Source organism: Dermacentor variabilis, chromosome 2, assembly GCF_050947875.1.
Source record: "Dermacentor variabilis isolate Ectoservices chromosome 2, ASM5094787v1, whole genome shotgun sequence".
Classification (NCBI taxonomy): domain Eukaryota; kingdom Metazoa; phylum Arthropoda; class Arachnida; order Ixodida; family Ixodidae; genus Dermacentor; species Dermacentor variabilis.
Window position 1 is genome coordinate 43,918,938 of NC_134569.1, and position 10,776 is coordinate 43,929,713.

A 10,776-nucleotide genomic window follows, 5' to 3' on the forward strand; every position below is an offset into this window, starting at 1 on the left:
GTGGCCCCTCGACAGTCACGTGCTCAACGGCTTCGCAATTTCTTTTGCGTCAAACGACGTACACAACATCCTCGATAGCTTTCCCGCGCGCTTTTTATTCACCGCCTCCTCTAACGCAGGCACCGGCACAACAGCCGCGCGATGGCCACCAAAAACATCCAGGAGGCGGCGCGTGGCGGCGGCTATGTTGTCATCGCCGTGCCTGCCGGGACGGCGGAAGTCCGGGCGGCCGCCACCATAGAGTTTCCTACAAAGGCCGCCACGACAGGCGGCGTGCAACGCCGCAGTCGGCCTGCAGCGGCAGCACCAGCGGCCAGGCCGTCGGCTCCCTCGGATTTGACGCTGCTCGAAGAGGCTCAACGACGCTGCACAACTGTGTCGCGCAGGCAGCGCGTCACGCAGCGCGCGTTCCGCGTTCTGCGAAAGGTGCTCTTTGCCACCGGGGCCTTCCTGGTGGTTGGCTTCGCCACGCGCGCACTCACCGAGTACCAGTCGCTGGGCGGCGTCCTGATGATTGCGGGCGTGATACTCGAGCTCGCCAGCTGGGCCCTTCTCCTGTGCACATGCACGGAGCGGACGCGAGCTTTTCTGGCTTCTGTGCTGGGGCTGAGGCCGCGTGAAAAGAAGCTCGAGATCTAGCCGTGTGGCGACGCGCCGACGGTGCGAGGCGGCCGCGTCTCCGCGCGACTTCATCTGCGTGCCGGTGGAATAAGGACCGATCGGTATCCGCGCGCGGACTGCGGACAAGATTGTCGTACAGGTCCTCCGTTGACAGGCGACATTTTGCTTCCCGAACCGAAATTGAAAGCCATGCCTTATTTACACGTTTATTCTTAGTTGTTTTGCGCCTTGTGGACCGAAATAACTCGGTCTGTAGTGAAGTACAGTGCTTGCGGGTCACGTGTCTCAGGCCTGGGTGTATACGGCCTTCTTACTGTGCGTTCCGAGTGTCGGTCGACACTTTCTTCCAAGATTTTAAATTGTTTCTACTGGTAAGAAGTTCCTATGTACGGTGCCTTCTTTGCGCAGCAGACTTGCGCACTCGACTTATTTGCTTTCCAGTGTTGTATATATATCCTGTAGCTACCGGGCCCATGTGGCACGTCCGAACCACAACAGGGTCACCTCCATTGCGCGGTGCCAACTCTTGACTCTCGCTCGTAAACAAACTCCCACGATCAACTCACGCAATTACGGCAATATGCATGTTGGATGTATGTCAACACTCGTCCCCCTTAGATATATATATATAAGCGAAGCTATAAAAAAAAGGCATTGGTTGACCACGACTGCGGCTGTCTGCGCAAGGACAGCGCGATAGTACTCCTATAGAACTCTGACAGCACTCCTATAGCGGATCGGCTGAAATAAATAAATAAATAAGTTGACACGCGTATAAATTGTTTCTCGGTGATCGTTTCTCACCAGCCAGTCACTGTTACAAAGCTATCGCTCGGCGCAAGGGGCGAGTTCTTGTTTCGTAATTCTCTTGCCAAATTGCTTGCGCGACGCGGATAGTTCTGTGCATTGTGGGACGCACGCGAGCACTATATAGCGGTTACGCTGGAATCTACACGAGTCGTGCATAAATAGCCCATGACCTGTGGACCAGATTTGGACGACCGACGAGTGCTCTTGCTGCGCATCACTGTGATCCAAGTGTTGCTCGTTCTGCTTAGCACAAGTTATAGCCCAATAAAGAGTTCACTTCTTAACCCTTTCGGGCGCCAAATTACTCCGTTGATTGAAAAACTTACTTTCCCCGCATTCCTTGCACGTTCGGAGACAAAGCTTACGGCTGTAGAATAGATTAAGAATTTTGCGTTCATTGGCAATTTCCGTCAAATTTACAGAATGTGGACTCTGTGTCAAATTGTGAAACATCATGCTATGAGAGCATCAATCATTTCTTGTCTAGCAGGCTTGTTTTTCGTTGTTTCTCTTTGTGAAAAACAGTTGTGAAAAAAGTTAACCCGCTTTATGCAACCACATACAGGAGATAAAACACACCCAACCGCGTCTACATTCCCACTCGTATTACTGAAACAAGTTCGCACGTGCTATTCAAACTTGCCGCGTAATCCAATCATCGGAATTCCTAGATATGCGATCGACACATTTTAAATATAACTGCTTTCATCAACGCTTTCGCTGTGGACGCACTATTTCGGCGTACACAATTGTGCACGCATCACCTGAAAGGGTTAAGTCATGGATTTGGGAGAGCCTTCAACATTTGGCGGCAACGTGATTGACAACATGCAGCCCCATGTGACCTATAGTACACAGACGTAGCCGTGGGCGGCTCCGTTCTCTCTATGCAGATGGCACCTAAATATTCCCCGTGCAATAAAATACGTGCACCTTCAAGAGTTAATATGACTTCTTTCCCGGAGTTTGACGCGTCTGCGCGCTCGGCTTTTTTGGCGAATAAGGACGGTGCTGGAGACGGTGCAATAGAAAGGTGCAGGGCTGATACCGGAGATGGCAAAATCAAAAGTGGACCTATACCGGTGACATGTAATCCGCGCTCACGTGCTGGGGTCGCAGCGTCTTGCTTATATGTAGGGCAGGCACGTAATAGCCATGCTGCGAAACGTGTTGCAGAAGATGTGAATAGTTTTACAGCAGTTAACTGCTTTACGAAAGCGTCGTCTCATACAGACTCTAAAACCTACCTTTACTGTCTGTCTGTCAAATTAGAGATAGATAGATAGATAGATAGATAGATAGATAGATAGATAGATAGATAGATAGATAGATAGATAGATAGATAGATAGATAGATAGATAGATAGATACTCTTAAATCTGCCTTTACTATCTATCTATCTATCTATCTATCTATCTATATTTTATATACATGATGGCGCGAATAGTCTGAGCTGCGACGACACGTAAGTTAATTTATCCCTGCCTTTGGGAGAAGGGAAATTCGTACATCAACGTGGTTTTCGCTTTGTTTCATTCTTTCTTTCATTCTTTTTCTCTGTCTTTTTACTTTCTTTTTTTCTTTCTTTTTTTCTTTCACATTGAAGGCACAGGTTTCATATGTCTGAGAGCCCCCGATTCGACATATGTGTGCTAAGCTGATTAGGCCTGAGAAAGCTCAACACCTATAGGCCTCGCGTGGCCAGACGAACGCGAGTCAAAATGCGAGGGCAGTTAACTCATAACTTTGTCGAGCAACAGTGCGAAGAGAAAAAGAAATTCAAGACGTGTGGAGCAGATTATCGAAAGTGAGTTTTACTGTCTGCAGTACACATACCAATCCGTAGTGAGCGCCGTGAACGTGTGCAGTTCAATGCGGCATACATAATTGCAGCGCTTCACCTCGGCCTTGGTGTATTATAGGGTTAGAACAGCACGAGCTCGTATTCAGAAACTCCACGTCGTGCTCAGGGGATACGATTAGGAAGGAGGAGGTTTGGAACACTCCTTGATTGGGAAGGAGCAGATCGACCGCGCGGTCCATGGTCCGCGCTGAGCAACAAGTTCGGCTGCAGAATCGAGCGGGGCGTGGCACGATCACGGGCGTCATCGTCGAGGCTGCCTCGCGAGCAGAGGCTCGATGCGGTGGCGCGGGCAGCCGAACAGCGTGGCACAGTCGACGCGGCTGAGCCCCGCCAGTATGGCCTGAACGAAGGGACCACCCCTGTGGTCGCCCCTGGCCGCTGACTTGAGAAGCGTGGCCACCACCGGGAACCTGGCGCGTGTCAACCGGGTCACCTCGCACAGCAGCTGGACCTGCGCAGAAAGGACGCGTCACCGGCCAGGTCAAATGTTAAGCAATTAAGGCGATCGCCGTTTTATCGAAATATCGAAAAATGGAAAGGAGAGTCGATGAAAGACAAAGTCTACTCCATGGGAGTTGCGGTCTAGATATAGGAGTCACAGCGCATGGCACTCTATCGCGTCTTTGTGCGCTGGGCTAAGGCTTGCAGACGCAAACGTTCAACTGCTCTCTTCGTGGGGCACTTGACCAATGAGAGGGCCGAAATTTCAGAGTTCGATTCAGGGGTTTTCCATGCCATAACCACGATATGTCTATGAATCACACTGTAGAAACGGGCTCCGAATTCTGACAAGCTGCGGTTCTTTAACGTGAACCTAAACCTAAGTGTATACACGTATACACGGGCGTTTCTTTACATTTCGCCGCCATCGAAATGTGGCCGCCGCGGCCAGGATCGAACCCTCAACCTCGAGCTCAGCAGCGCAACGAGCCACTGGGATGACCCCATCCCAGCATGCCAATCTAACCGTGGTATACCACAGTTAGATTGGGACATTGGGACCAAAAATATAGTGGCGTTGCAAACAGCTCCTTTGAAACAATTTTGGGACTTTTCGTTTCCTCGAAATGTCCTGAAAACATCCAGTATACGTGCTGAATGAGTGCGTGTTCTTGCTTATGCACGGTAAGGAAACGTGTACTACCTTCTAACGTAGCCCTGGTAAGTCTGGGGCGGTATTCTCTGGCGATCACTTTCGGTGATAGTTCCACTTTTGCGAGATTTCGCGACATTCGGCACTAAACGCGTCCAAGTATACACATGGTGTTACACGTAACTTGTGCCAAGGATTTAAAAAATAAAGTGGTTAGACGCAGCTGAATGAAACCAACGGCATATGCTTGCCGTCATGTGGCGCTCCTTAGAGTATTTCTTTTTATATTCCGCCTAATTGGTTGATTAACTAAGATGAATTATGCAAAATTTTTAATATTCAATTTAGGGCCAAGTGCGTTGTGTTGTAGAGGGGGTTCAGAAACGGCCGATACAATTTTTTTGTGGCAACGTAAACATGCTGCGTGGCGATTTTTTCCGGCGTTTAAAGAAAACCTGCGAAAGATGAAATAAAAACACTTGACTGCGCTCGTGCGCTATCGTATTACAGCGCTCTCGATCGCGGTTCGTATAGGCATCGCGGCTCCACAGTGCGTCAGCATATTTGGCGGTGGCACGCGGAAAGAAAGCGCCGTATACGTCGTCCCTGATAAGCGATAAGCTCGGCGCACGTTTGAGCGCGCTGCAATACGATTGCACACGAGCGCAGTCACGTGGTTTTATTTCGTATTTCGCGGGTTTTCTTTAGACGCCGGGGAAAAAAACGGCACGAAGCACGTACGTTGCCACAAGAAATTGGATCGGTCATTTCTGAACCCCCTCTGCAACGCAACGAAAGGCACTTGGCCCTAAAGTGAATATTAAAATTCTTGCGTGATTCGTCTTAGTAATTCAACTAATTAATCGAAATATTAAAAAAATACTCTAATGAGTGCCACATGACGGCAAACCATATACCATTAGTTTCATTCAGCTACGCCTAACCACTTTTTACCACTTTTTAATTCCTTGGCACAAGTTATACGTGAAACACCCTGTATACGACCGGCGACAGCGCCCTTTTGGCACAGTTTGAAGATGTCACAGAGCGAGAAACGCTGTCGAACGGGCGCACGGAGACGCTTCCGCCTTCCGGTGACGAGTCAGGCAAAAGTGATCGCCCGACAATACTGCCCCAGGAGCTATACTTTTGACAGGTAAGGTAATAATAATAATATATGGGGTTTTACGTGCCGAAACCACTTTCTGATTATGAGGCACGCCGTAGTGGAGGACTCCGGAAATTTAGACCACCTGGGGTTCTTTAACGTGCACCTAAATCTAAGTACACGGGTGTTTTCGCATTTCGCCCCCATCGAAATGCGGCCGCCGTGGCCGGGATTCGATCCCGCGACCTCGTGCTCAGCAGCCTAACACCATAGCCACTGAGCAACCACGGCGGGTGACAGGTAAGGTAATAAACCGCTTAGATTCGTTTGACCTGCGTCCTGCATCTACACCTCGCAACCAGGGTGCTAAGTGTGCGTACACAGTGTTTCTTTTTGTGTGTGTGTGTGTGTATGTGAAAAAAAAACTGAAAATTTTTTACTATTCTTGTACCACATTTCTTGTTCTCTTCTGAGTTCTGTGAGCTTGTCTTTCTGTGATTATACCAAAATATTCAGTTTGTTGTTTCTCCGTAATCTTACAGAAAAAAATTATATAGTTTATTATATTAAGCGAGTAAGGTTTTACTACCCTGATGACTGCATCTTTCATGTAGTACGAAAGAGTCAAATGACAGATCATACATGTAGAGATAGGCACTGTGGGGTTGCGCGACTGTCAAGCGTCCCCTGATATGTTGTTTTCTCGCATAGCTCCCGTCTCCTGTAATGCGGCTTCGCCACGTAGCTTTACTGCGGCGGTCGGTATGCTTGCAGGGTAATACGAGAGGTGGCGCGAGTGTTCCTCTGCTAACGCCACCTAACGGCGGGGTTACTTGGGTGCAAAAAGGAGAAGGCTCGTCCTCTTTGGGTCGCGGTGAATCGGACTCTCGCGTTTTGTTGCGTGCCCATCGGCACGTTTTGTGGTTAGCAACTCGACTAGCAGACATTAGTCTATGAAAGGCGCAGTAAATGCCCTTGTGGTTGTTTGCACTACTGTGTTGTCGTTCCTTCCAGTGTTGTCCCAAGAGCACGGGTGAGAACCCCACAGCATGCACCAAAATACCTGGCACTTTACGCCACACATTCAAGTAACCACTCTGTACTACAGTCTATGTAGCCATGCTCTGAGCGGTATGAATCGCCCTGATTGTAGCTGTATTCTATCCAGACACTAAGACCAATTGGTTCGCGACCATACGAGGTTTATCTGCCTATGCTTAAATTACATGGCTAATCAAGCTGCACAAGAATCTCTATTGATAGTAATGAGACGAACCAATATAATTTTGCTCACAGTATTGATGATAAATTTTTTCACTCTACCGTATGATGACTATAGTTCTCTTACAAATCAAGAAAAATTCTGTTTTTCGTAATAAACAGTGAATACCATTCTTTTAAAATAAAATAACCTGTTTCTTGCACTGAAAGAAATTTCTGTAGTAAAAAATGTGAAGTTTAAATGTTTAGTACTACTATAACTTCATGGAGGTATCATCGAAGCACAGGCAAGCAGGACATGGCACGCACCATGTTATATAAGAATTGTCCATCACAAAGACGATAAAAAAAAGCAAAATAAATAAGACGGTACGCAATAACAAAACAGAAATACTATGCTGCAAGCACCGATTCTCGTCAGCAATGTAAGCAATGTAACCGGTTCGAGGCTGTGTTCGGAGGCCTTGTTCTCGCATGATCACTTTCAAGCATATACTTACAAAGGAAAATAAATAAACTATAGGGTTTAACAGCCCAAAGAACCACACGGGCTATCGTGAGGGACGCAGCAGTGGGAGATTAGGGGCTCTTTGACGAGCACCTAAATTTACATGCGCAAGTTCTTTCTTTTTTTTTTCGTCCCCTTCGACATGTGACCGCCGGGAGTCGAAACCGCGTCTTGCTGCTCCGCAGCAGGCAGTCATGCCCTAGAATAGCACCGCACTAGTGGCACTGAGCAAACACGCCGGGTGAAGAAATTGTGCGCAAGGCAGTTTCTGCGATAACGCGGTTGTCCGCTGCAATGTCTGCAGTTTTTTCGGAGCTCTCGCAGGTGAGCTTCGTGGTGCAACAACAACAGTGCAACGAGCGGCAGCAGCAGACCTGGCAATTGGTGTCGGTGACGTTCATCGGAGTGAAGTCTCCCCTGGCCGTGAATACCGGCGTGACGGCTGCCGCCGTGGTTGCCGACTCGTAGAGGGAGAACAGCGCCGACAGCGCCACCAGCACGGAGTACCAGCCCGGGAATAGTGTCAGGCTGGTCGCCAGAACCGCGAGGAACACCAGGGACTCGAGCACAAGCCGGCCGGCCGCGGAGCGCGCCGACGCTGAGACTGCGGTCGATGCTGGCACCAAGTCGCGGACCAGAGATCGGACGCGGGAGACGACGTCCACATCGTGGGCGAGTGCCGCTTGCCCACCTCCCTGCTTCACCGGGCCTGCGCGTGAAGACACGAATGCATTAGTGCACGACACAAGAAGTGATTGCTATGCGATAAAGGTGGGCAGAGAGAAGGCCTGACATGTCGGGCGCTGATGAAAGAACGTATACCTCAAACCAAAGAACAACAAAGGAAGGAGCAATCAGAGACCAGATGGGCCCAGACAGACGGATCGAAGTGTTTTAAAGGGTAGTCTCTTTGCGAACCCCGCGGCAAATGTGCAGGCAAATTTGTACCATTTGACTGACCACTTCAAGAAAGCTTCGCGTCACATAGATATCAAGATGTGCGTTGGATCTGCGTATTTGTTTTTCCTGCGTAAATAAATTTTGCCAATAGTTATACAAAAATTAAATGGGTGCAGGAAGCGTGAGCCGCTTAGTTATGTATCAATTGGTGTGAATGTACCAATTTAGTTACGTGTGGTCGTAAGTGTACCCCATGCACCATTTATATAGGTGTGCGTATAGCACGCACCTTCGCACACCCGTGCATATGCACGCGCTCACCTGCCTTTACGTGCACGGCGCAACTTTTTTACTTGGTCGCAGAAAGTGACGGGTGAGCATTACGGCCGCGAGAACCAGCTGTGCGCCCTTGTTTAGCGCTTTCGGTATCTGAAACAGCATCGACAAGAACTGGCGCCCTGGAGGCTGGAAGAGCGATATGACTGTGACAGTCAACGGCGAAGCTTATCACTTCGGAGAGAAAGATAGAACCCTTCAGTAAAAGGCAGTTATTTTAGTCGACATCGCTGACATGCTACTCTGCGTGGGGAAGGGAATTAGGGAGAGAAAGAGAGAGAAGGAGAGAGGCGCAAAAAAGAAAAAGTGGGCACTGAGTTTTCTGGCTCATGGGCAACGGCGTGCTATGGTAAAGTCCTGCAGTGTATGCACCGTCCTACAATGAGGTGACAGAATTCACTGCGTGAAAGGTGCATGAGGCGTGACAGAGTATAACTACAGTTTGTCGGGTTGACCAAAGTTCATCGCACGCCTCTGTTGTGTGAGGAAAGCTAAAGGGCACAGTCAAATTACAAAGGTATCTGTGTAAGCGAATGCGTGCAATGTTCATAGAACGCACGCTCGTCGGCATACACTCTACACTCAAACAGGATATGCTCCACGGTTTCAATTGAGCCGCAGTTGTTGCAGTATGGACTTATCACTCGACCAAAACGGTACCGTAAGTCGTTTCCTTAGGCGGATTTCAGGCGAAGACGATGATATAGAGTTTTCAAATGGCGAGGAATGTTGGATGGGAGTCTGGATCTGAGATTTGGGTCGATTGAGTAAAGGAAAGGGTAATGTTGCGTAGGCAAGCTCCACAGCCGGTCCTTTTCCTCAAAAACAAATCTTGTAGCTAGTTGGGAAGGGGTCGCGATGGCGAAATGACAAATACATTCTGGCGCCCTACGAGTCAAAACCACGATCTGATTATCAGGCACGGCGTAGTCGGGGGCTCCAGATTAGTTTTGACCACTCTGTCTTTTTTTTCTTTTCTAATGTGCACCCAATGCGCGTGGTACACGAGCGTTTCTGCATTCCGCCTCCATCGGAATGCAGGCCGCCGCGTACGGGATCGAACCCTCGACTTCTAGCTCAGCAGCGCAACGTCATAGCCACTAAGTCACTGCGACGGGTCGAAGATAAAGAGAAACGATCTACAAAATAATGTTTCTCAGCCTCCCACATGCTATTTTTATTATGTTATACCGTGCCAATTGTTCGTCACTCGCACCTGTTTTCCTTGCGTGTCTCGCCTTACGACTTGTTAGGAAGCAGGCAAATGTCTAACTCGTTGCTTCCTTTCTTTTTCTTTTTTCTTTTATCTTCGTAATATGTTTACCTCAAGGAGTCCTAAAAGCGCTCACCGCCGCCTAACTCCGGCGTTAGGCCTGAAAACAAACGACCTTTTTTCTTTCTTTCTTTCTTTTTTCGTATCATCGGCTTTCATTAGGATGCGTCTCCTGTTTATTAAGGTAATTTTAGCCAACTAGGTATGTATCTTCGGTTGTATGCTCCATAAGAAATCAGTTGTGGTACCTTTAGAAAAGTGTGTGCCCGTAGACGTGTGTAAACGCGACATCTTTGTGACGTCTCACGCGTGCGTTGATTGATATCGCCTAATTGTGAAAGAGCTATACCAACAGTATCGTAAGAAATAAAAGACTCAGAATAAACGCGGGTGGCATTCTTCAGTGAACTGTGAAATGAATTGGGCTGTATATTTACGTAATCTATACAGCCAAGAGCACAAGGTCGACTTGTCACCCGAAGTAAATAACGATCCTTAACTCACCCTGCTCTTAGTCCTTTTTGTATTTTGTACGTAATAAACAGCATTGAAACACTTACCTTTCCCGTCATTCGTTGCCGCGTATAAGGGGCAGACGAAGCTGCACAAGAGCAGAAGTGTAACGCACAAGCTTCGCCCACGCATGGCTTGTGGCGCCGAAGGCACTGCCGCGTTATGAAAGATGCGTGGGCGACCAATCCAGCCAGCTAGCTGTCTTTCTTGGTTTACGATAAAGACAGCACTGTGACAAATGCAAAGAAAAATACCACATGCTCCAGATAGCTCGTTCAAAGCTATCGCGATCGCTCGTTTAAATCTATCACAATCGCTTTGAAGCTGGGAGTCATAAGTTTTATCTCCGTGTGGTAGGAGATATGTTTAAAAAGCGCGCGGACATTTTCCTTTGACGCTTCCCGAAAGCGGATCCAATCACAAGGTTATGCCAAGAACATAAGATGCTAACCATTTACGTTACGCGTCACAACTATTAAGTGCGTAAAAGTCAGGTTTAAAGTAAGCTGAAAGCGAAACACAAACGTAAT

The 10,776-nt window shown here is 48.4% G+C and overlaps 1 protein-coding gene across 1 annotated transcript; it reads right to left on the minus strand.

Annotated features, from left to right (window-relative positions):
- Positions 1-3,229: 3,229 nt before the first annotated feature.
- LOC142570829 (uncharacterized) lies at positions 3,230-10,738 on the minus strand. The gene is made up of 3 exons (XM_075679143.1): positions 10,294-10,738; positions 7,599-7,933; positions 3,230-3,745 (listed from the first exon to the last, which is right to left on the minus strand). Exons 1-3 carry the CDS (start codon positions 10,376-10,378, stop codon positions 3,536-3,538), a joined length of 630 nt encoding a protein of 209 aa, XP_075535258.1. The 5' UTR covers positions 10,379-10,738; the 3' UTR covers positions 3,230-3,535.
- Between the last annotated feature and the right edge of the window lie 38 nt (positions 10,739-10,776).

Bases quoted from the DNA above. Each gene is read 5' to 3' on its own strand.
- LOC142570829 (XM_075679143.1), bottom strand. From the start codon at position 10,378: ATGCGTGGGCGAAGCTTGTGCGTTACACTTCTGCTCTTGTGCAGCTTC. The intron at 7,934-10,293 runs GTAAGTGTTTCA...CTTCACGCGCAG, and splicing joins GGCAACGAATGACGGGAAAG to GCCCGGTGAAGCAGGGAGGT. The intron at 3,746-7,598 runs GTCTGCTGCTGC...CTTTCTGCGCAG, and splicing joins TCACCGACACCAATTGCCAG to GTCCAGCTGCTGTGCGAGGT.